This window comes from Oncorhynchus gorbuscha, linkage group LG07, assembly GCF_021184085.1.
Source record: "Oncorhynchus gorbuscha isolate QuinsamMale2020 ecotype Even-year linkage group LG07, OgorEven_v1.0, whole genome shotgun sequence".
Lineage (NCBI taxonomy): Eukaryota > Metazoa > Chordata > Actinopteri > Salmoniformes > Salmonidae > Oncorhynchus > Oncorhynchus gorbuscha.
This window is the reverse complement of record NC_060179.1, coordinates 16,594,007-16,620,924: the sequence shown is the minus strand read 5'-3', so window position 1 is coordinate 16,620,924 and position 26,918 is coordinate 16,594,007. Positions and strand designations below refer to the sequence as shown.

At 46.1% G+C, this 26,918-nt stretch overlaps 1 protein-coding gene across 2 annotated transcripts in view; it reads right to left on the bottom strand.

Moving 5' to 3' along the window:
* Nucleotides 1–2,943: 2,943 nt before the first annotated feature.
* LOC124039550 (wiskott-Aldrich syndrome protein family member 3-like) overlaps nucleotides 2,944–26,918 on the bottom strand; it is a 28,831-nt gene continuing 4,856 nt past the window's right edge. For both annotated transcript variants that reach the window (XM_046355646.1, XM_046355645.1), the window contains exons 2-9: nucleotides 22,912–23,067; nucleotides 19,031–19,165; nucleotides 15,918–16,071; nucleotides 15,630–15,747; nucleotides 15,375–15,556; nucleotides 14,560–14,802; nucleotides 12,319–12,617; nucleotides 2,944–6,327 (exon numbers count right to left, since the gene is read on the bottom strand). In XM_046355646.1, coding sequence (XP_046211602.1) covers nucleotides 6,170–6,327; nucleotides 12,319–12,617; nucleotides 14,560–14,802; nucleotides 15,375–15,556; nucleotides 15,630–15,747; nucleotides 15,918–16,071; nucleotides 19,031–19,165; nucleotides 22,912–23,044 — 1,422 coding nt within the window. In that variant the 5' untranslated portion in view covers nucleotides 23,045–23,067 and the 3' untranslated portion in view covers nucleotides 2,944–6,169. The remainder of the gene's footprint in view (nucleotides 6,328–12,318; nucleotides 12,618–14,559; nucleotides 14,803–15,374; nucleotides 15,557–15,629; nucleotides 15,748–15,917; nucleotides 16,072–19,030; nucleotides 19,166–22,911; nucleotides 23,068–26,918) is intronic.

Sequence of the window (26,918 nt, the reverse complement as noted above, 5' to 3'; positions counted from 1 at the left end):
TTTACAGTCTGTGTACATTTCCAACCCTAGCCCCTTCCCCCCAATCCCACCCCCTTCTTTAGGCAGATCTGCAAAGTCTGGATAGGTGAATGCAGTATGGCATATACTTTACTTAGCAGATTAGCCTGTTGGAGGGTTAGATGGTGCTGTCACAGTACTGCTTACACCTACCCCAAACGTTGAGGATCTGCCAGACCAATGAGCTAAGGGCTAGGGACGGAAATGGAACCGGGCCTACCTTGTTTGATGAATGTTCTCTCATGTACAGTAATGTCAATCTTTCATGATTCACGATGAGCTTTCATAGGTGAAAACAAGGGCTTCACATTATTGAGTAGACAAAGGAACCACTTGTGTGTGGGTTTGATACAGTACTTCTCTGTTAGGAATACATATTCATCTAATGTTAAACTATTATTGTGCAGTGTAATTGCACCGTAAAGTGTCATATTGAACTGAGATGTGGTTGGAGGGATTTCTACTGTGGCCAGTGGTTGGGGTTTCAAGCATTGTGGGTGAATCATGTGGTTTGGGGGGTATGGTACCCCGATCCAGAGCTAAATACAAGTCTTTTAACACCTCTATGGGTTTCAGAATGTGTGGGGCAGGGGACCCTACAGTACTGCATCTTGTGTAGACGTATACTCTGTGTTAAACGTGAAATGCACTTTATTTTTTGGAAGAAAAACAACATACAGGTATTTAGCTTACGTTGATTGGACAATTTTTTTTGGTATCTTTTAATTGTCATTGTATTAGACTAAGCATAGGTGATTTGATGAAGTTGAAATGTTGCTGGAATAGTGGAAGCAGCTCCTGTTGTCTTTGTGACTAGAGGTAACTCTCTGTGGTTCTAAATCAATAGTTGTTCAGTAGTCCTAAAATGTCAGAAACATGAACTTGATTGACCGTGCTGTAGATCATGTAACTGTTTGTTTCATTCAATATGCTTTGTGGTCTTCACCAGACAGAGGTTGCTCTCTGGTTTTGTGATGAAACAAAAGTCTGGTTGAGTTTATTCTGCCACTGTGTCTTCTCATTGTCTCGGCCTTTAGGCCTACAGTATATATCACAGTGTCAAGGCATATGAACTAACAGGTTACAGAGCAAACAATGCAATTATCACAACACATAGGTTGGAATGTGGCTTTTCTCTCTGGCTTGGCTTCCCCAGTGATTTTACCCACACCGCACCACTACTAGTTTGGGGGAATACAATTAACTATTGAGTTAGAAAATGTACTGTGGATACAAATATCCCTGTGAGCTTCCCAAGCCCATGTTGCTTAGGGTTAACAGTATAAATTGTATATCAATAATATTATACTGAACAAAAATGTAAACAACTTGTAAAGTGTTGGTCCCTGTTAAATGAACTGAAAATATCCCAGAAATGTTTAATGCTCACAACAAGTTTTGTGCACTAATTTGTTTACATTTCTGTTAATGAGCATTTCTCTTTTGCCAAGATAATCCATCCACCTAACAGGTGTGGCATATCAAGAAGCTGATTAAACAGCATGATCATTACACAGGTGCACCTTGTACTGGGGACATTAAAAGGCCACTCTGAAATGTGCAGTTTTGTCACATAACCCAATGCCACAGATTTGAGGGCGCGTTCAATAGGCATACTGACTGCAGGAATGTCCACCAGAGCAGGAATGTCCACCACATCTAGTGCCAGATAATTTCATGCGGGTTCTTCACCTGTAGGAATATTACTGACTGTAATAAAGCTTTTTTGTGGGGAAAAACCCATTCTAATTGGCTGGGCCTGGCTCCCAAGTAATGAATTTGCAGTGAATTTCCATGAATAAAATCAATAAACAACAGAACAGTCTCAACAGCAAATTATTGCAGGATATCCAAGGACATGCATTCATGTGAAATCCAAAGATCAAAGCCTAATCAATTCATTTCAATTGACTGATGTCCTTTAAAATCTTTTAAATTATTACATGTTACGTTTATATTTTTGTTTAATGTACATGTATTGTATCACACCCTCTGAACTTATTCCACGGATCCCTTGGCCAAATTACTGGAATCTGTTGGGAATATTAATTTAAAAAAATACTGCTCCCCACTTTGAGAATCCCTGCACTAACTGAGATATTGTAAGACATTGTGTGAACAAGGTGTATATTTTTCCAAGGTGTTAGCTGTAACTTTGTATTGCTTTGGTTAGTTTACTGAATTGAGAGATCTTGTTAATTTTATATTAAAATAATGTGCTGTGTATGAAAAACAAAACCCCTGTGTTGGTTTGGTTTGTTTATCCTCCCTCTGCATCCGTTGGCTCAGTGCCTCTCGCCGCTCCTCTGTTCCCATGGTGACTCCCTTCTTAGCTGGGTCAGTGCTATCCGGAATCCCAGTAACAATCATTCTTAAATAACCCTAGCCCTATTCTGAACCTTTACCTTAACCATTTTAAATTTCAACTTCAATAGGGTAGGGACGTCCCAAAGATCCTGGCTAGCAATACTGTTACCATGGAAACTGCTCGGTCAGTGTCAGCACCAGTGTTGTCTCCATGACAACAGTGCAACAGGAAAGAGACACAGACACAACATTGTGAATATCAATCGTTATTCCTCATATTTGTATTTATTCTCAGGGTCACAGAGTTCAACGTTTACAGAGTTCACACTAAAAATAACCATGACAACCCTAAACACAATCCAATCTATTCTTCATCTTCCATATCTCTGCTAGACATCACTAAGCGATTAGACAGCTGTTATCCATTAAGCCTCCTTTCATCCTTCCCTATCTCCAATCAGACGCTCTCACAACACAAACACACTCACTCACAACACAAACACACTCACTCACAACACAAACACACTCACTCACAACACAAACACACACACACACTCACTCACACACTCACTCACTCACTCACTCACTCACTCACTCACTCACTCACTCACTCACTCACTCACTCACTCACTCACTCACTCACTCACTCACTCACTCACTCACTCACTCACTCACTCACACACTCACACACTCACACACTCACACACTCACACACTCACACACTCACACACTCACACACTCAGGCTACGTTCCAATATCCATACTAGAGTACCACTTAGAAGGAAACGATGCTGGCTGTGCATCCTCCTAAGTGTAGCACATGGGGTAATGTTTGAGTGTGGATGATGGAATACAGCCTCCCTCTCAGGCCACTCCCTCACACACACCTGTTGCCTTCAGAAGGAACACAGTAGGAAAACACTTTCAAAACATCTTCTCCCATTTGTTCCAACAAAACCCTGACGAGCACAGTCCACACGCGGTTCCTTCTGAATGCTACCCTGACCAGCACAGTCCACACAGTTCCTTCTGAATGCTACCCTGACGAGCACAGTCCACACGCGGTTCCTTCTGAATGCTACCCTGACCAGCACAGTCCACACGCGGTTCCTTCTGAATGCTACCCTGACCAGCACAGTCCACACAGTTCCTTCTGAACCCTACCCTGACCAGCACAGTCCACGCGGTTCCTTCTGAATGCTACCCTGACCAGCACAGTCCACACGGTTCCTTCTGAATGCTACCCTGACCAGCACAGTCCACACAGTTCCTTCTGAACCCTACCCTGACCAGCACAGTCCACGCGGTTCCTTCTGAATGCTACCCTGACCAGCACAGTCCACACGGTTCCTTCTGAATGCTACCCTGACCAGCACAGTCCACACGGTTCCTTCTGAATGCTACCCTGACCAGCACAGTCCACACGGTTCCTTCTGAATGCTACCCTGACCAGCACAGTCCACACGGGATTCCTTCTGAACGCTACCCTGACCAGCACAGTCCACACAGTTCCTTCTGAGCGCTACCCTGACCAGCACAGTCCACACAGTTCCTTCTGAGCGCTACCCTGACCAGCACAGTCCACACGGTTCCTTCTGAACGCTACCCTGACCAGCACAGTCCACACGGTTCCTTCTGAACGCTACCCTGACCAGCACAGTCCACACGGTTCCTTCTGAACGCTACCCTGACCAGCACAGTCCACACGCGGTTCCTTCTGAACGCTACCCTGACCAGCACAGTCCACACGGTTTCTTCTGAATGCTACCCTGACCAGCACAGTCCACACGCGGTTCCTTCTGAATGCTACCCTGACCAGCAAAGTCCACACGGGATTCCTTCTGAACGCTACTCTGACCAGCACAGTCCACATGGTTCCTTCTGAACGCTACTCTGACCAGCACAGTCCACACGGTTCCTTCTGAACGCTACCCTGACCAGCACAGTCCACACGGTTCCTTCTGAACGCTACCCTGACCAGCACAGTCCACACGCGGTTCCTTCTGAATGCTACCCTGACCAGCACAGTCCACACAGTTCCTTCTGAACGCTACCCTGACCAGCACAGTCCACACGGGATTCCTTCTGAACGCTACCCTGACCAGCACAGTCCACACAGTTCCTTCTGAACGCTACCCTGACCAGCACAGTCCACACGGTTCCTTCTGAAAGCTACCCTGACCAGCACAGTCCACACAGTTCCTTCTGAACGCTACCCTGACCAGCACAGTCCACACGGTTCCTTCTGAACGCTACCCTGACCAGCACAGTCCACATGGTTCCTTCTGAATGCTACCCTGACCAGCAAAGTCCACATGGGATTCCTTCTGAACGCTACCCTGACCAGCACAGTCCACACGGTTCCTTCTGAACGCTACCCTGACCAGCAGTCCACTTAGTTCCTTCTGAACGCTACCCTGACCAGCACAGTCCACACGCGGTTCCTTCTGAACGCTACCCTGACCAGCACAGTCCACACAGTTCCTTCTGAACGCTACCCTGACCAGCACAGTCCACACAGTTCCTTCTGAACGCTACCCTGACCAGCACAGTCCACACGGTTCCTTTTGAACGCTACCCTGACCAGCACAGTCCACACGGTTCCTTCTGAACGCTACCCTGACCAGCACAGTCCACACGGTTTCTTTTGACTTCTCTTCATCTTCCTGTTGCTATAATCTACACATAAACATTGGTCTCAGTCCTAGATTAAGTGTTTCAGTAAAAACATTAGAAAAAAGACTGTCTTGTAGACTGTAGACTGTCTTCCCAAGGAGGGGTTCTCTAAGTAAGGCCCTTATTAAGACTGTAACTATACATGAGATGAGTGCCAATCCTGGGGTGCCACAAACAGGGCTTTACTAGTGTTATTATGGATAACATATTATACAGAGACACACTGTGGTCTCCTGGGGTGTATTCAAGATGCCCGAGCATTGCTTGAGAGTTTTAAAATGTTAACAGTAATAGTATTGAATTGAACATTTAGTTGCAATTAGTGTCAGTATAGCAGCTGAACCCAATAGTGTGCATCTTGAGTACACCGCTAGAGGTCCAGTTCTGGACCCTTCAGCAGCTGATGCAGGAGTCTGATTTACCAGCAGTGCTACATGTGACCAGGGGTCACCCAGCTTATATCATGTACAAATACATCCTGTATGTGTGTGTTTTTGTTTATGTTTTGTTGTTATATATACACTGAGTGTACAACACAAAACATGCACTAAATTCTGCTTACTATGCATGCACTGCAGTTTGTGGAAACTATAGACAACTGTTCTCTTTATAATGACAGTATATAGACTGAATGTACAAAACATGCTCTTTCTGTGACATAGACTGACCAGGTGAAAGCTATAATCCCTTATTGATGCCACCTGTTAAATCCCCTTCAATCAGTATCGGTATAGGGGAGGAGCCAGGTTAAAGAAAGATTTTTAAGCCTTGAGACAATTGAAACATGGATTGTGTATGTCTGCCAATGAGAGGGTGAATGGGCAAGACAAAACATGTAAGTGCCTTTGAACGGGTATGGTAGTAGGTGCCAGGCGCACATGTTTGTGTCAAGAACTGCAACGCTGCTGGGTTTTTCACACTCAGCAATTTTATCATGTATCATGAATGGTTCACCACCCAAAGGACATCCAGCACCTTGTAGAGTCCATGCTCCTACGAATTGAGGCTGTTCTGAGGGCAAAAGGAGGAGGGGGGTGCAACTTGATATTAGGGATGTGTTATTCATGTTTAGTACACTCAGTGAACCATTTGGTGGTTTATGTTTTGTGTGGATGTGAACGTGCACATGTATGTGCTTTTCAGCTTTTGAGTGAGTGATGTGCGTGTGTTAGTCGGACCAGTCGTTCTCTTCCAGCTCTGAGTCATCTTCGGAGTCGGAGTACTCGACAGCGATGCGTCTGGAGAGGATGGTGGCCACGTCGTTCCCTACAGGCTCTCTCTTCTCCTGCTGCTCCTGCTGCTCCTGTCCCTTTTTCAACTGGATACCTACAGCCAGGGAGAGAGACAGTTCAACTAGATAACTACAGCCAGGGAGAGAGACAGTTCAACTAGATACCTACAGCCAGGGAGAGAGACAGTTCAACTAGATAACTACAGCCAGGGAGAGAGACCGATAGATACACTTCAACTAGATACCTACAGCCAGGGACAGAGACCGATAGATACACTTCAACTAGATTACCTACAGCCAGGGAGAGAGACAGTTCAACTAGATACCTACAGCCAGGGAGAGAGACCGATATAGATACACTTCAACTAGATCCCTACAGCCAGGGAGAGAGACAGTTCAACTAGATACCTACAGCCAGGGAGAGAGACAGTTCAACTAGATACCTACAGCCAGGGAGAGAGACCGATAGATACACTTCAACTAGATACCTACAGCCAGGGAGAGAGACCGATAGATACACTTCAACTAGATACCTACAGCCAGGGAGAGAGACAGTTAGACACACTTCAACTAGATACCTACAGCCAGGGAGAGAGACAGTTAGACACACTTCAACTAGATACCTACAGCCAGGGAGAGAGACAGTTAGACACACTTCAACTAGATACCTACAGCCAGGGAGAGAGACCGATAGATACACTTCAACTAGATACCTACAGCCAGGGAGAGAGACAGTTCAACTAGATACCTACAGCCAGGGAGAGAGACCGATAGATACACTTCAACTAGATACCTACAGCCAGGGAGAGAGACAGTTCAACTAGATACCTACAGCCAGGGAGAGAGACCGATAGATACACTTCAACTAGATACCTACAGCCAGGGAGAGAGACCGATAGATACACTTCAACTAGATACCTACAGCCAGGGAGAGAGACCGATAGATACACTTCAACTAGATACCTACAGCCAGGGAGAGAGACCGATAGATACACTTCAACTAGATACCTACAGCCAGGGAGAGAGACAGTTAGACACACTTCAACTAGATACCTACAGCCAGGGAGAGAGACAGACACACTTCAACTAGATACCTACAGCCAGGGAGAGAGACAGTTAGACACACTTCAACTAGATACCTACAGCCAGGGAGAGAGACCGTTAGATACACTTCAACTAGATACCTACAGCCAGGGAGAGAGACAGTTAGATACACTTCAACTAGATCCCTACAGCCAGGGAGAGAGACCGTTAGACACACTTCAACTAGATACCTACAGCCAGGGAGAGAGACCGATAGATACACTTCAACTAGATACCTACAGCCAGGGAGAGAGACAGTTAGACACACTTCAACTAGATACCTACAGCCAGGGAGAGAGACCGATAGATACACTTCAACTAGATACCTACAGCCAGGGAGAGAGACCGATAGATACACTTCAACTAGATACCTACAGCCAGGGAGAGAGACAGTTAGACACACTTCAACTAGATACCTACAGCCAGGGAGAGAGACCGATAGATACACTTCAACTAGATACCTACAGCCAGGGAGAGAGACAGTTAGACACACTTCAACTAGATACCTACAGCCAGGGAGAGAGACCGATAGATACACTTCAACTAGATACCTACAGCCAGGGAGAGAGACCGATAGATACACTTCAACTAGATACCTACAGCCAGGGAGAGAGACAGTTAGATACACTTCAACTAGATACCTACAGCCAGGGAGAGAGACAGTTAGATACACTTCAACTAGATACCTACAGCCAGGGAGAGAGACAGTTAGACACACTTCAACTAGATACCTACAGCCAGGGAGAGAGACCGTTAGATACACTTCAACTAGATACCTACAGCCAGGGAGAGAGACAGTTAGATACACTTCAACTAGATACCTACAGCCAGGGAGAGAGACCGTTCAACTAGATACCTACAGCCAGGGAGAGAGACAGTTAGACACACTTCAACTAGATACCTACAGCCAGGGAGAGAGACAGTTCAACTAGATACCTACAGCCAGGGAGAGAGACAGTTAGACACACTTCAACTAGATACCTACAGCCAGGGAGAGAGACAGTTCAACTAGATACCTACAGCCAGGGAGAGAGACAGTTAGACACACTTCAACTAGATACCTACAGCCAGGGAGAGAGACAGTTCAACTAGATACCTACAGCCAGGGAGAGAGACAGTTAGACACACTTCAACTAGATACCTACAGCCAGGGAGAGAGACAGTTCAACTAGATACCTACAGCCAGGGAGAGAGACAGTTAGACACACTTCAACTAGATACCTACAGCCAGGGAGAGAGACAGTTAGACACACTTCAACTAGATACCTACAGCCAGGGAGAGAGACAGTTCAACTAGATACCTACAGCCAGGGAGAGAGACAGTTAGACACACTTCAACTAGATACCTACAGCCAGGGAGAGAGACAGTTCAACTAGATACCTACAGCCAGGGAGAGAGACCGATAGATACACTTCAACTAGATACCTACAGCCAGGGAGAGAGACAGTTAGACACACTTCAACTAGATACCTACAGCCAGGGAGAGAGACCGATAGATACACTTCAACTAGATACCTACAGCCAGGGAGAGAGACCGATAGATACACTTCAACTAGATACCTACAGCCAGGGAGAGAGACAGTTCAACTAGATACCTACAGCCAGGGAGAGAGACAGTTAGACACACTTCAACTAGATACCTACAGCCAGGGAGAGAGACAGTTCAACTAGATACCTACAGCCAGGGAGAGAGACAGTTAGACACACTTCAACTAGATACCTACAGCCAGGGAGAGAGACAGTTAGATACACTTCAACTAGATACCTACAGCCAGGGAGAGAGACAGTTCAACTAGATACCTACAGCCAGGGAGAGAGACAGTTAGACACACTTCAACTAGATACCTACAGCCAGGGAGAGAGACAGTTAGACACACTTCAACTAGATACCTACAGCCAGGGAGAGAGACAGTTCAACTAGATACCTACAGCCAGGGAGAGAGACAGTTAGATACACTTCAACTAGATACCTACAGCCAGGGAGAGAGACAGTTAGATACACTTCAACTAGATCCCTACAGCCAGGGAGAGAGACCGATAGATACACTTCAACTAGATACCTACAGCCAGGGAGAGAGACCGATAGATACACTTCAACTAGATACCTACAGCCAGGGAGAGAGACAGTTCAACTAGATACCTACAGCCAGGGAGAGAGACCGATAGATACACTTCAACTAGATACCTACAGCCAGGGAGAGAGACAGTTAGACACACTTCAACTAGATACCTACAGCCAGGGAGAGAGACCGTTAGATACACTTCAACTAGATACCTACAGCCAGGGAGAGAGACAGTTAGATACACTTCAACTAGATCCCTACAGCCAGGGAGAGAGACCGATAGATACACTTCAACTAGATACCTACAGCCAGGGAGAGAGACCGATAGATACACTTCAACTAGATACCTACAGCCAGGGAGAGAGACCGATAGATACACTTCAACTAGATACCTACAGCCAGGGAGAGAGACAAGACACTTCAACTTCAACCAGATACCTTCAACTAGATACCTAGCCAGGGAGAGAGACAGTTAGATACACTTCAACTAGATACCTACAGCCAGGGAGAGAGACCGATAGATACACTTCAACTAGATACCTACAGCCAGGGAGAGAGACAGTTAGATACACTTCAACTAGATACCTACAGCCAGGGAGAGAGACCGTTAGATACACTTCAACTAGATACCTACAGCCAGGGAGAGAGACAGTTAGATACACTTCAACTAGATCCAGGGAGAGAGACAGTACAGCCAGGGAGAGAGACCGATAGATACACTTCAACTAGATACCTACAGCCAGGGAGAGAGAGAGACAGTTAGATACACTTCAACTAGATACCTACAGCCAGGGAGAGAGACAGTTAGATACACTTCAACTAGATACCTACAGCCAGGGAGAGAGACAGTTAGATACACTTCAACTAGATACCTACAGCCAGGGAGAGGTTAGATACACTTCAACTAGATACCTACAGCCAGGGACAGTTAGATACACTTCAACTAGATACCTACAGCCAGGGAGAGAGACAGTTAGATACACTTCAACTAGATACCTACAGCCAGGGAGAGAGACAGTTAGACACACTTCAACTAGATACCTACAGCCAGGGAGAGAGACAGTTAGATACACTTCAACTAGATACCTACAGCCAGGGAGAGAGACAGTTAGATACACTTCAACTAGATACCTACAGCCAGGGAGAGAGACAGTTAGATACACTTCAACTAGATCCCTACAGCCAGGGAGAGAGACAGTTAGACACACTTCAACTAGATCCCTACAGCCAGGGAGAGAGACAGTTAGACACACTTCAACTAGATCCCTACAGCCAGGGAGAGAGACCGATAGATACACTTCAACTAGATACCTACAGCCAGGGAGAGAGACAGTTAGATACACTTCAACTAGATACCTACAGCCAGGGAGAGAGACCGATAGATACACTTCAACTAGATCCCTACAGCCAGGGAGAGAGACAGTTAGATACACTTCAACTAGATACCTACAGCCAGGGAGAGAGACAGTTAGATACACTTCAACTAGATACCTACAGCCAGGGAGAGAGACCGATAGATACACTTCAACTAGATCCCTACAGCCAGGGAGAGAGACAGTTAGATACACTTCAACTAGATCCCTACAGCCAGGGAGAGAGACAGTTAGACACACTTCAACTAGATCCCTACAGCCAGGGAGAGAGACCGATAGATACACTTCAACTAGATCCCTACAGCCAGGGAGAGAGACCGATAGATACACTTCAACTAGATACCTACAGCCAGGGAGAGAGACAGTTAGACACACTTCAACTAGATACCTACAGCCAGGGAGAGAGACCGATAGATACACTTCAACTAGATACCTACAGCCAGGGAGAGAGACAGTTAGACACACTTCAACTAGATACCTACAGCCAGGGAGAGAGACCGATAGATACACTTCAACTAGATACCTACAGCCAGGGAGAGAGACAGTTAGATACACTTCAACTAGATACCTACAGCCAGGGAGAGAGACCGATAGATACACTTCAACTAGATCCCTATAGCCAGGGAGAGAGACAGTTAGATACACTTCAACTAGATCCCTACAGCCAGGGAGAGAGACAGTTAGACACACTTCAACTAGATACCTACAGCCAGGGAGAGAGACAGTTAGATACACTTCAACTAGATACCTACAGCCAGGGAGAGAGACAGACACACTTCAACTAGATACCTACAGCCAGGGAGAGAGACAGTTAGATACACTTCAACTAGATACCTACAGCCAGGGAGAGAGACCGATAGATACACTTCAACTAGATACCTACAGCCAGGGAGAGAGACAGTTAGATACACTTCAACTAGATACCTACAGCCAGGGAGAGAGACAGTTAGACACACTTCAACTAGATACCTACAGCCAGGGAGAGAGACAGTTAGATACACTTCAACTAGATACCTACAGCCAGGGAGAGAGACAGTTAGATACACTTCAACTAGATACCTACAGCCAGGGAGAGAGACAGTTAGACACACTTCAACTAGATCCCTACAGCCAGGGAGAGAGACCGATAGATACACTTCAACTAGATACCTACAGCCAGGGAGAGAGACAGTTAGACACACTTCAACTAGATACCTACAGCCAGGGAGAGAGAGACGGGTTAGGCAGTCAGCCAGCCAGCCGGGCAAACAGACAGACAGAAAAGGAAGGTGGCCCAAGGTTGGCCCAACTTGCTCATTTTAGATCATTCCATTGGTCCTAAAGAGAAATCTCCCCCACCCCGGGGCACCAAGTAATGCAAAACACACACACACACACACACACACACACACACACACACACACACACACACACACACACACACACACACACACACACACACACACACACACACACACACACACACACACACACACACACACACACACACACACACACACACACACACACACAGAGAATAGCTCTGCCACAGAAACAGGTGGGTTAGATACAGATAGGCAGTCTTACCCATGCGTATGGCAGCCAGCAGATCACTACGAGCATCATTAACAGGCTGGGCATTGTGGGGCACGGAGGACATCTTGGGAGTGGTAGAGTAGGAGGAGCCTGGAGGAGGGGGCGGAGGCATTGGGGGAGTTGGAGCCACCAGCGGCCCAGCGATTGGCGGTGGGGGCAGGGCATAGACACCAACTGATCCCATTAGACCTGGAAGAGGAAGTGGGCCTCCGGGGGGCGTGGCAAAGGCAGATTGTGCAGATGGCATGAGAGGAGCAGGAGGAGGAGAGCCGTTTCCATATCCCTCCATACTGAGAGAGAGAGGCAGATGACAGATGGAGGGTGAACATGAGGCATTATATTAATCATCATAACCATTTCAGAAATAAAAAGTATGATATGTTAATCAGCCTCTCCACAAAAACATCTCACATATAACCATGAGAATCCTCCCATACCAACATCTCACATATAAACATGATAATCCTCCCAATCCAACATCTCACATATAACCATGATAAACCTCCCATACCAACATCTCACATATAACCATGAAAATCCTCCCATACCAACATCTCACATATAACCATGATAATCCTCCCATACCAACATCTCACATATAACCATGATAATCCTCCCATACCAACATCTCACATATAACCATGAGAATCCTCCCATACCAACATCTCACATATAACCATGATAATCCTCCCATACCAACATCTCACATATAACCATGACAACATATCACATATGATAATCCTCCCATACCAACATCTCACATATAACCATGATAATCCTCCCATACCAACATCTCACATATAACCACGATAATCCTCCCATACCAACATCTCACATATAACCACGAGAATCCTCCCATACCAACATCTCACATATAACCATGAGAATCCTCCCATACCAACATCTCACATATAACCATGATAATCCTCCCATACCAACATCTCAGATATAACCATGATAATCCTCCCATACCAACATCTCACATATAACCATGATAATCCTCCCATACCAACATCTCACATATAACCATGAGAATCCTCCCATACCAACATCTCACATATAACCATGATAATCCTCCCATACCAACATCTCAGATATAACCATGATAATCTTCCCATACCAACATCTCACATATAACCATGATAATCCTCCCATACCAACATCTCACATATAACCATGATAATCCTCCCATACCAACATCTCACATATAACCATGAGAATCCTCCCATACCAACATCTCACATATAACCATGATAATCCTCCCATACCAACATCTCACATATAACCATGAGAATCCTCCCATACCAACATCTCACATATAACCATGAGAATCCTCCCATACCAACATCTCACATATAACCATGAGAATCCTCCCATACCAACATCTCACATATAACCATGACAACATATCACATATGATAATCCTCCCATACCAACATCTCACATATAACCATGATAATCCTCCCATACCAACATCTCACATATAACCATGAGAATCCTCCCATACCAACATCTCACATATAACCATGATAATCCTCCCATACCAACATCTCAAATATAACCATGATAATCCTCCCATACCAACATCTCACATATAACCATGATAATCCTCCCATACCAACATCTCACATATAACCATGATAATCCTCCCATACCAACATCTCACATATAACCATGATAATCCTCCCATACCAACATCTCACATATAACCATGAGAATCCTCCCATACCAACATCTCACATATAACCATGATAATCCTCCCATACCAACATCTCACATATAACCATGATAATCCTACCATACCAACATCTCACATATAACCATGATAATCCTCCCATACCAACATCCTCTGACAAGTTCAAGAAGAACAGGGTGTAATTATTATCAGAGTTAGACAGGTCACAGACGAGTCATGTCAAGACCAAAGCAGAGGACCGTGTTTGGGTTTTGAGTGTACCAGTGCAGTACTTGGCTTGTATGGGATGACAGTACATTAGAGCCAACTGCTAAACTCCAGAGAGGGTAAAGCCTGTTGTTCATCATCAGATCTAATCCAAACCAATAGCACATTAAACACAACAAACCCTGGAGCTGGGGCAGAGCCCCAACAAAAGAGCGTACATGGGTTTGTTTGGTGTCCCTGTGCACATGTCAATGAATGTTCATGTTTATTTGAGTGCATATATGCATCAATCTGTCTGCCAGTGTGTTTATTCATGTGCACTCTCTGACCTGTAGTCCACAGGTCGTAGAGACATGGATCCATTCATGTTCTCAATGGGAGGGAGACGGGGTGGAGCATTGTGGGGGCGACCCAGGTTGTATCCCCTGTAGGCATGGTCCAGAGTGGCGTTTCCCTGAGCAGCCAGCTGAGCAGCCAGGAGACTGGGAGGCGGGCCGGAGTACGTGTGGGCGTGACCAGCATGATTGGTTGAGTGAGGGTAGTGGCGTTGGTGGTGGTCAGGTCCAAGACCCCTAAGAGAGAAAGGGAGGGAGATGGAGACAACATTTTACAGAATGGCCAGCAGGGGGAGTAAGACGACTGTCACGTCTCCTTGAACAGCTGACAGAGACTAAATTATCATAGTACTGGGGGAAACCCCTTATTTCCACTGGGGGAAACCCCTTATTTCCACTGGGGCAAACCCCTTATTTCCACTGCGGGAAACCCCTTATTTCCACTGGGGGAAACCCCTTATTTCCACTGGGGGAAACCCCTTATTTCCACTGGGGGAAACCCCTTATTTCCACTGGGGGAAACCCCTTATTTCCACTGGGGGAAACCCCTTATTTCCACTGGGGGAAACACATTATTTCCACTGGGGGAAACCCCTTATTTCCACTGGGGGAAACCCCTTATTTCCACTGGGGGAAACACATTATTTCCACTGGGGGAAACACATTATTTCCAATAGAAATCTATTATACAGAAAAGTAATTATTCCATACATTTGATATGTTATCTTATTAAAGAATCTTTGTTTCATGTCATCTTTTCATTGACCTCATCATGCAGTATGTATGTAACTGTGTGTATTTGGACTGGCCTCATCTCAGGGGATAGTGATCCCTCGCAGGTGGCCCCCCGGTGGAGAGAGTGTGTGTGGTGGTGGTCAGGCCTCAGCTCCTTATCCAGGGCCAACATATTCCACTCCTGGCGACGGTTCCGAGCCTTACGCACCTTCTTCACCTCCCTCTGCAACGTCCCGTCCACACAACGCTTCTGCTCCTGCGAGGAGACACATATTAGTGGAGACGGAGGAGGAAGAGAAAGAGAAGAAGGGAGAGATTGTTTTGCTTACTTTGTTCTTCCTCTTCTCCTTCCTCTTGTCTTCCGTGTCCCGCAGCATCTTCTCTCTCCACAGGTCGAAGAAGTAGGAGGGGTCAGTGTAGAACTTCAGCCCCTCCTTGTGGTCATCCCTACAGGGTCAAAGGGCAAACGCGGGTCAGGGTTTGTGGGAAATGAAGTCCACAACATTCTATTATGAGACTACAAAACAAGATCAGGTGAGGAATTTGACTCTGGGTTAAGACTGCCCTGGGTAGGAAACATTAGACAGATCATAGAAAGGGAGGGGACGAGAACACACCTATATTTGGAGAGGATGTTGAGAGGTGGAGGTTTGTTACTCAGGTTGTACATCTCCTTGACAGGGATGGGAACGCTCCTCGTGGATACCACCTGCTGGTCCTGGGCGGTACTGCTCTTAAAAGCCTTCTTCATGTTGATGTCCTGCAGAGAGACTGAGGACAGAGAAAGAGGACAAACAAAGAGAGGGTTACGTAGAGGGGGATAGACAGGGTGTGAGAGAGAGGGTTACGTAGAGGGGGATAGACAGGGTGTGAGAGAGAGGGGGATAGACAGGGTGTGAGAGAGAGGGTTACGTAGAGGGGGATAGACAGGGTGTGAGAGAGAGGGGGATAGACAGGGTGTGAGAGAGAGGGTTACGTAGAGGGGGATAGACAGGGTGTGAGAGAGAGGGGGATAGACAGGGTGTGAGAGAGAGGGTTACGTAGAGGGGGATAGACAGGGTGTGAGAGAGAGGGGATAGACAGGGTGTGAGAGAGAGGGTTACGTAGAGGGGGATAGACAGGGTGTGAGAGAGAGCGGGATAGACAGGGTGTGAGAGAGAGGGTTACGTAGAGGGGGATAGACAGGGTGTGAGAGAGAGGGTTACGTAGAGGGGGATAGACAGGGTGAGAGAGAGAGGGGGATAGACAGGGTGTGAGAGAGAGCGGGATAGACAGGGTGTGAGAGAGAGCGGATAGACAGGGTGTGAGAGAGAGCGGGATAGACAGGGTGTGAGAGAGAGGGTTACGTAGAGGGGGATAGACAGGGTGTGAGAGAGAGGGTTACGTAGAGGGAGATAGACAGGGTGTGAGAGAGAGGGTTACGTAGAGGGGGATAGACAGGGTGTGAGAGAGAGCGGGATAGACAGGGTGTGAGAGAGAGGGTTAGGGAGAGGGGGATAGACAGGGTGTGAGAGAGAGGGTTAGGGAGAGGGGGATAGACAGGGTGTGAGAGAGAGCGGGATAGACAGGGTGTGAGAGAGAGCGGGATAGACAGGGTGTGAGAGAGAGCGGGATAGACAGGGTGTGAGAGAGAGCGGGATAGACAGGGTGTGAGAGAGAGGGTTACGTAGAGGGGGATAGACAGGGTGTGAGAGAGAGGGTTACGTAGAGGGGGATAGACAGGGTGTGAGAGAGAGGGTTACGTAGAGGGGGATAGACAGGGTGTGAGAGAGAGGGTTACGTAGAGGGGGATAGACAGGGTGTGAGAGAGAGCGGGATAGACAGGGTGTGAGAGAGAGGGTTACGTAGAGGGGGATAGACAGGGTGTGAGAGAGAGGGTTACGTAGAGGGGGATAGACAGGGTGTGAGAGAGAGGGTTACGTAGAGGGGGATAGACAGGGTGTGAGAGAGAGGGTTACGTAGAGGGGGATAGACAGGGTGTGAGAGAGAGCGGGATAGACAGGGTGTGAGAGAGAGGGTTACGTAGAGGGGGATAGACAGGGTGTGAGAGAGAGGGTTACGTAGAGGGGGATAGACAGGGTGTGAGAGAGAGCGGGATAGACAGGGTGTGAGAGAGAGCGGGATAGACAGGGTGTGAGAGAGAGGGTTAGGGAGAGGGGATAGACAGGGTGTGAGAGAGAGGGGGATAGACAGGGTGTGAGAGAGAGGGTTAGGGAGAGGGGGATAGACAGGGTGTGAGAGAGAGGGGGATAGACAGGGTGTGAGAGAGAGGGTTAGGGAGAGGGGGATAGACAGGGTGTGAGGGAGAGGGGGATAGACAGGGTATGAGAGAGAGGGTTATGGAGAGGGGGATAGACAGGGTGTGAGAGAGAGAGTTAGGGAGAGGGGGATAGACAGGGTGTGAGAGAGAGGGTTAGGGAGAGGGGGATAGACAGGGTGTGAGAGAGAGGGTTATGGAGAGGGGGATAGATAGGGTGTGAGAAAGAGGGTTTAGGGAGAGGGGATAGACAGGGTGTGAGAAAGAGGGTTATGGAGAGGGGGATAGATAGGGTGTGAGAAAGAGGGTTTAGGGAGAGGGGGATAGACAGGGTGTGAGAAAGAGGGTTATGGAGAGGGGGATAGATAGGGTGTGAGAAAGAGGGTTTAGGGAGAGGGGGATAGATAGGGTGTGAGAAAGAGGGTTTAGGGAGAGGGGGATAGACAGGGAGTGAGAGAGAGGGTTAGGGAGAGGGGGATAGACAGGGTGTGAGAGAGAGGGTTAGGGAGAGGGGGATAGACAGGGTGTGAGAGAGAGGGTTAGGGAGAGGGGGATAGATAGGGTGTGAGAGAGAGGGTTAGGGAGAGGGGGATAGACAGGGTGTGAGAGAGAGGGTTAGGGAGAGGGGGATAGATAGGGTGTGAGAGAGAGGGTTAGGGAGAGGGGGATAGATAGGGTGTGAGAGAGAGGGTTAGGGAGAGGGGGATAGACAGGGTGTGAGAGAGAGGGTTAGGGAGAGGGGGATAGACAGGGTGTGAGAGAGAGGGTTAGGGAGAGGGGGATAGACAGGGTGTGAGAGAGAGGGTTAGGGAGAGGGGGATAGACAGGGTGTGAGAGAGAGGGTTAGGGAGAGGGGGATAGATAGGGTGTGAGAGAGAGGGTTAGGGAGAGGGAGATAGACAGGGTGTGAGAGAGAGGGTTAGGGAGAGGGGGATAGACAGGATGTGAGAGAGAGGGTTAGGGAGAGGGGGATAGACAGGGTGTGAGAGAGAGGGTTAGGGAGAGGGGGATAGACAGGGTGTGAGAGAGAGGGTTTAGGGAGAGGGGGATAGACAGGGTGTGAGAGAGAGGGTTAGGGAGAGGGGGATAGACAGGGTGTGAGAAAGAGGGTTTAGGGAGAGGGGGATAGACAGGGTGTGAGAGAGAGGGTTAGGGAGAGGGGGATAGATAGGGTGTGAGAGAGAGGGTTAGGGAGAGGGGGATAGACAGGGTGTGAGAGAGAGGGTTAGGGAGAGGGGGATAGACAGGGTGTGAGAGAGAGGGTTAGGGAGAGGGGGATAGATAGGGTGTGAGAGAGAGGGTTAGGGAGAGGGGGATAGACAGGGTGTGAGAGAGAGGGTTAGGGAGAGGGGGATAGACAGGGTGTGAGAGAAGTATTTATATATCCTCAATTTCATCACTTTTACACTATCGCTATGTCAATGAGTAACGATGTCACTTCCTATTTCCTGTGACCTCTAACCCCTGTCTCACCTTCCTCCACGGTGGAGTCCAGCTGGGTGACCTTGACGGCCAGGCGGTCGATGCGGTCCTGCAGGGAGTTGGCTCTCAGGTAGAATGTGTTGGCCTCATTGAACAGCTCTCCGAAGATGTCCTCTGCATGTTTACCTGCAGTACAAGGGTAGACAGATGGAACATCATGGTGCACTAAATTATGCATACTATGTCTACCCTGTACTGCACATTGAGATAACTATAGACAACTGCTCTCTTTATAATGACAGTATAGAAACTGCGTGACAGACTGACAAGGTGAATCCAGGTGAACGCTATGATCCCAATGTAGAAAATATCAAAATAAAGAAAGACCCTGGAATGAGTAGATGTGTCCAAACGTTTTACTGGTACAGTGTACCACAAAATAACTTAAGAAGGCACACCTGTTGCATTCCAGGTGACTACCTCATGAAGCTGGTTGAGATAATGCTAAGAGTGTGCAAAGCTGTCATCAAGGCAAAGGGTGGCTATTTGAAGAATTTGTTTCACACTTTTTTGGTTACTACATGATTCCATATGGGTTATTTCATAGTTCTGTGTCTTCACTATTATTCTACAATGTAGAAAATAGTATAAATATAAAATGCATGCATGTATGTATGTATGTGTGTGTGCGTGCGTGCGTGCGTGCGTAACCGATGTGAAATGGCAAGCTAGTTAGTGCGCAAAAAGCATTTCAATCGGTGACGTCACTCGCTCTGAGACCTTGAAGTAGTTGTTCCCCTTGCTCTGCAAGGAACGTGGCTTTTGTGGAGCGATGGGCAATGATGCTTCGTGAGAGGCAGTTGTTGATGTGTGCAGAAGGTCCCTGGTTCAAGCCCAGGTAGGGGCGAGGAGAGGGACGGATGCTGAACTGTTACACATACAGTTGAAGATGAAGATGGAGATGTACTGAGGTAACTAATGCAGCTGGTGGCCACACCAGATACTGACTGTTACTTTTGATTTTGTCCCCTCCCTTTGTTCAAGGACACATTAGTCCATTTCTGTTAGTCACATGTCTGTGGAACTTGTTTAGTTTGTCTCAGTTGTTAAATTTTGTTATGTTCATACAAATTTTTACAAATGTTAAGTTTGCTGAAAATAAACGCAGTTGACAGTGAGAGGAAGTTTATTTTTTTGCTGAGTTTATATACTACCATTCAAACGTTTGGGGTCACTTAGACATTTCCTTGTTTTTGAAAGAAAAGCATATTTTTTGTCCATTAAAATAACATAAAATTGTCAGAAATACAGTGTAGACATTGTTAATGTTGTAAATGACTATTGTAGCTGGAAACGGCACATTTTATGGAATATCTATATAGTCGTACAGAGGCCCATTATCAGCAACCATCACTCCTGTGTTCCAATGGCACTTTGTGTTAGCTAATCCAAGTTTATAATTGTAAAAGGCTAATTGATCATTAGAAAACCATTTTGCTATTATGTTAGCACAGCTGAAAACTGTTGTGCTGATTAAAGAAACAATAAAACTGGCCTTCTTTAGATTAGTTGTGTATCTGCAGAATCAGCATTTGTGTGTTCGATTACAGGCTCAAAATGGCCAGAAACAAAGACCTTTCTTCTGAAACTCTGGTGTAACTATTCCATGCGAGAAATTGTCAAGAAACTGAAGATCTCGTACAACGCTGTGTACTACTCCCCTTCACAGAACAGCGCAAACGGTCTCTAACCAGAATAGAAAGAGGAGTGGGAGGCCCCGGTGCACAACCGAGCAAGAGGACAAGTACATTAGTGACTAGTTTGAGAAACAGACGACTCACGTATCCTCAATCGGCAGCATCATTAAATAGTACCCGCAAAACACCAGTCTCAACGTCAACAGGATTGAAGAGGCGACGCTGAGATGCTGGCCTTCTAGGCAGAGTTCCTCTGTCCAGTGTCTGTGTTCTTTTGCCCATCTTAATCTTTTCTTTTTATTTGCCAGTCTGAGATATGGCTTTTTCTTTGAAACTCTGCCTAGAAGGCCAGCATCCCAGAGTGGCCTCTTCACTGTTGACATTGAGACTGGTGTTTGGCGTCAGACAGGTAGGGGAAACCAACTGAGATGGACTTGAAGATTGGTACGATCAATTCTCTTTCTGACATTCTTCTGGTAACAAATGTAACTAACAAATAGACCAGGGCATCACTGTCAGGGAAGGTCCGAGAGGAAAAATCCACAGCAATCAATCTTTGCTAGAGCAAGTCTGTTTAGGTCAGCATCAATACGTTTTAACAACGCTGAACTTTTGTGTGTCATACGCAAACGCACGCATGAATGCACACACACGGCGCGTGCGTGCACACGCACAATATAGACTATTTCTGTCACCATACTGACAGGATGACCTCTGGAGAAACATCTAGACTATTTTATGTCACCATACTGACAGGATGACCTCTAGAGAAATATCTAGACTATTTCTGTCACCATACTGACAGGATGACCTCTGGAGAACAATCTAGACTATTTCTGTCACCATACTGACAGGATGACCTCTGGAGAAACATCTAGACTATTTCTGTCACCATACTGATATAATGACCTCTATCTAGAGGAAGGAAGGAAGAGAGATCTAGCATGCTGAGTTCCATCAACTCTGACCTCCATTCATGGTTCTGACATTCAGTCCACCTCCACACACACACACACAGATGCGCACACACACACACACACGGATACACACACAGATGCACACACACATGGATACACATACACACACACGGATACACACACACACGGATACACACACACACGGATACATACACACACGGATACATACACACACGGATACATACACACACGGATACATACACACACGGATACATACACACACGGATACATACACACACGGATACACACTCCCACACCCACACACCTCCTGTCCCTAGCTCAGACCTTCCAGGCCTTTGTACCTAGTCATTTATATTTATCCCACACAGCAGCTGCTGAAAGGCCCACTCCCACCACAAGAACTCGCACAATGACAGAGAACGAGAGAGAGAGAGAGAAAGAAAGAAAGAAAGAAAGAAAGAAAGAAAGAAAGAAAGAAAGAAAGAAAGAAAGAAAGAAAGAGAGAGAGGGACAGAGTTGGGGGAGGGAAGAAAACAGAGTATGAGGAAGACGTAGAAAGCAAGAAAGGGAGGGTCCAGAGAAAGCGAGAGGGGGAGCAGTGGTGGTTGGATACTGGATATAAGGGAGGAAAGAATATGTCAATATATTCCACAGGACATGATATTGGTTGTGTCATGGGAACAGCCAGGGTATTCAGGCTCCTCCCACTTACGTCATAGTCACTATGCTTAATATACCGCAGTACACCCAAACACACACACATATTCTGAATGTATTCTAGCGGAAATATCTAAACAGGATTACATCCTCCTGTGGGTCTATGATGACAGAGTCTTGACCTAGCGACCTGTAGGTCTGATCCTCACAAATCAATCACTGCTCCAGGATTAAACACTACATCATCTTCTTATCAACGTCAAACAGGACTGTGCAGTGTAGCAAGATAACTAGGAGATAGTGATGAGAGAGTATTTTAATGCGAGTGTGAAATAGTATAATATTGTAGTGAACGGTGGGGCAGGGAAGCGAACCTGGGTCGCTGGGGTGAAAGGCAAACACCCTACCCATTGCGCCAATAGGGTTACCTCACTTGGGGATTGTAACATATCTCATATAGTGAGGATTAATACAACTTGAGGAGAATAAGCATGTTATTCATAGGTGTGGAAGAGGGCAATGATAATGACATATGTTACTGTTGACACACTGGTATAAAGAGTATGAAGTTGTTTGTAGTGTGTGGTTAGTGCTCTGAGAGAGAGAGTGTGTGTGTGTGTGTGCTCTGTGTGTGTGTTACTCAGGCTGCTGAGCTGGCGGATGATGGAGGAGAGGGTGTTGTTCATCACACACTCCAGTTCACTGCCTAAGCCCTCTGGCAACGCCCCCCGGCACAGGTGGCGCGGGTCGATGTTCCTCTTCACCAGAGGCATGGTGATGCCTCACACTGTCACACCTAGAGAGAAGCACAGGACACACAATACATATGATATATGACACACTGTACTTACATAAAGGACGTACTTACAGACAATTTTTGTTTTAAGTTATAACTATTGCAAGTATGGTAAGTAGTATAAACACAAACACACACACACACACAGAAAGTCACATGGCCAGACGTATTACCACACACTAACAAACACACAATCCTATTCTTCGAAACAGGGTTAAAGAGACTGGGCATACAACTGTGACCCGTCCAGACTGTAGTAGTAAACAGTAGCAGGCCATCGGCAGACAGATGAAGGTATTAGGAAAATAAGCTACAGTCCAGCTAATGCTTTCCACCCTTACCACTGCCCCAGATGTAGGGTCAACTGCCTAAACACACACACACACACACACACACACACACACACACACACACACACACACACACACACACACACACACACACACACACACACACACACACACACACACACACACACACACACACACACACACACACACACACACACACACACACACTCTCTCTCTCTCTCTCCCGTGGCGTGCACGCTGAGACCCATTCCCTTGATAGTTCAGACCATACTAAGGATCAAGTTGCCCATTCCTTGACACTAATCTAAGGTGAGGTTAGATGGTTAAAATCAGGATCTGTGGAGGCTAAGCTGATCCTAGATCTGAGTCTAAGGGCAGCTTCTATAGCAGATGAAAAAGGGATCTCAGAAAGCATCGGAGCGGCCATCTTATCTGGGCCTCTTCCTGCTTCCTGTTTTTGCGGCCTCCGCCCGGCTTCAGCTTCCTGTTCCTCACAGTGTATCATCTCTACTCCCCAGCAGAAGAACAATACAGCTACAGCTTGAGGAACTTCTGGGGGCCAGACTCCCAACAGCAAAGCTGACCCCTTAGTCATGCACTTAATTTCAGATCTAGTATGCTAGGCTATGTGTGTCATTGATGAATAGGGCGTTTTGTGAAGGGAAAGGTGATATCTATCTAGTCAGTTGCACAACTGAATGCATTCCACCAAAATGTGTCTTGCGCATTTAACCCAACCCCTCTGAATCAGAGAGGTGCGGTTGGCTACCTTAATCAATGTCCAGGTCATTGGTGCCCAGGAGCAATTGTTGTTTGGGGCTAACTGTCTTGCTCAAGGGCAGAATGGCATAGTATTCCAACTTGCTGGCTCAGGGATTTGAACCAGCGACCTTTCGGTTACTGGCCCAACAATCTTAACTGCGACCCTTTGATGGTGTTGACAGAGAAAATAGTCATTTCTGACCACCAAGTAGCAACCTGCCCACAAGGCTACAGCAGAGTCCTCCGCTGGCCTCGGTCCAATACCCCCTGCCCTGCTTACAGCCATAAACCAATAAGGGACAACATAGGAGAAATTACTCCATCACCGTCTGCTGCCACAAAACTCACTGAAAACAGCTAATTAGACATGCTGTTAAAGAGATAGCGCCATGGTTTGCGTATGGAACCAGGCCTACAGTATTATAGAAAAACGCTAGTCTGTGAAATGTGTTGGTCTGCTCTGCTTAGAAGTTCTGAGTATAGTTAACATATGCCGTGAGTTGTATTGGTTCTTGTCTGGTGACAATGGGGAGATAATTAAGAGGTTGGGGTGGGGAGGCAAATGAAAGGAAGGGAACACGTGTGTGTGTGTGTGTGTGTGTGTGTGTGTGTGTGTGTGTGTGTGTGTGTGTGTGTGTGTGTGTGTGTGTGTGTGTGGGGGTAAATCATGTGTGTATATGATGTGTGTGTGTGTGTGTGTGTGTGTGTGTGTGTGTGTGTGTGTGTGTGTGTGTGTGTGTGTGTGTGTGTGTGTGTGTGTGTGTGTGTGTGTGTGTGTGTGTGTGTGTGTGTGTGTGTGTGTGGAGAGTGAGTTAGTGAGGGAGGGGGTGTGCAAGGGCCTCAGGGAAGCCACTCTGAAAGGTTCCTAGGACAATAGAGCTCCGTTCACACGGCAACAGCAGAGTGCTCCCATGCATGCCTCCCCCTCCGCTCCCCTCCTCCTCCCCAGACCTCCTTTAACACACCCTGAAACGAGGGCACTCCACTCAGAAAGGAAGAGATGGTAGAAAGACAGACACATGGAAAAATAGACTACGATTTCTTATAGTTAGTCACATTCAGGTTTGCAGATGTAGTTGCAGTGTTCAGGGAAATTCTTAAGCTCCGAGCTCCAACAGTGCAGGTGTGAATGAGACAATAATAATAATACAATTAATATTATATACACTAGTGATGGCCGGTGTCGTTTAAGATCAAGGAGGACGATACATTTCTTTATGAGCATGGCCTTATTTCTATTACAGCATATTGGATGACTGTCATTCAAATTCCATTCACCCAGCTCAATGTAACAATGATAGGTTTAGGCTACTACATGATACTCAAATTTCCCTATACCCATCATGAGTTTGCTACAACCTAGCCTATTAATGAAAGTTTACAACGTAGGTGGACAGGTCAAGTACATTTTTTGTAATCAAGGTGACAGTGACACATTCAATACGGCCTTGTACACTCTTGCCTGCATCTAGCTGATCTAGGGTGTAGTCATTAGTCCAACGGCTACAAACGAGAGTTTCAATTAGACAAATTCAGGTATGTTTATCCCTATTTCGTTCTGTTTGCTTCTGTTTAAGAAACGTTTTTCAACAGAATCGGCAGAATGAATACACCCCCTGATCACACGCAAAACACAGTTCACTTTCATAGCTGCCACATTCAAACAGCATGATCACTTTGCTTGTAATTCCTTCTCACATCTATGCGCTCTCCTCCTCGCTCACCTTTTCTCTTTGCTTGTGGAATCCAGTGCATAACACATCAGCTGTCTGTGTGTACGCCAAACCCTCATATCATAACCGCTAACCGTTACACACAGACTACACCATTGTCACCATATTATCTCATGTTTAAGTCAACAAAGTTAATAGAACTATAGCATTAGTAACTGGTTCTACAATGTAAAAGGCCATTTCCACATCCATTGTTACATTAGTACATAAATCTTAATCAGAAAATAATTCTGAATGATATTTCAACACCATGCATACATGGAACAATGATTGTCTTATTCAACATTCTGACTCCAAAGCATTGAGCGCAGGCCATGTAGCCTATTCCTGTGCGCACTGAGGCACTCGCTCCTAATACACACATAGGACAGAGACATAGGACACAGACACACGAAACTCCGACATAACCCGGAAAATATGAACAAAGGAAACCATAAATTGAATTAAATAAACAGTTAAACAGAACTTACCCCTCATGATTCTTGAGAACATTCATGTGGACTATAAACAAATATAAATGAAAATGTATCGTTGGACTATCAAACGTGAAACAGAAATGTCTAGGTTTTGCAATAAACGATAAGGGGATGGAATAATGAAATGCTAGTAATTATTGTAGTATTGGATGGAATCTAGATTTACCACATAGGTCCTATGCATTTAAACGTGTGAAAGCAACAGAAAACATTTCAACGAGAGAAAAAAAGTTATCCACTGGTGGGAGTTTGGTCTTCGAACACAGTAATAATTCATTTTAAGTACAAATTCCAAATGCAAGCTTCATAAGTAAATTATTAATTTTAATGAATTGTTACATATCCAAATACCAGTAGGCTTATGCTAGTAATTGTTGCCCCATTGCTGGTGAGCTTGCAAAGTAAATAGTTAATATTATTGATCACCCCCCAAAATATTTATTTATTATGGCAATCCTCTCTCCCAACAATTTGAGTTAAAAAAATAAAATAAATAATTTTAATTACGCGCTCAAATTTGTTGGTACCCCTCCACAAAATTCAAAGAATGCACAATTTCCTCTGAAATA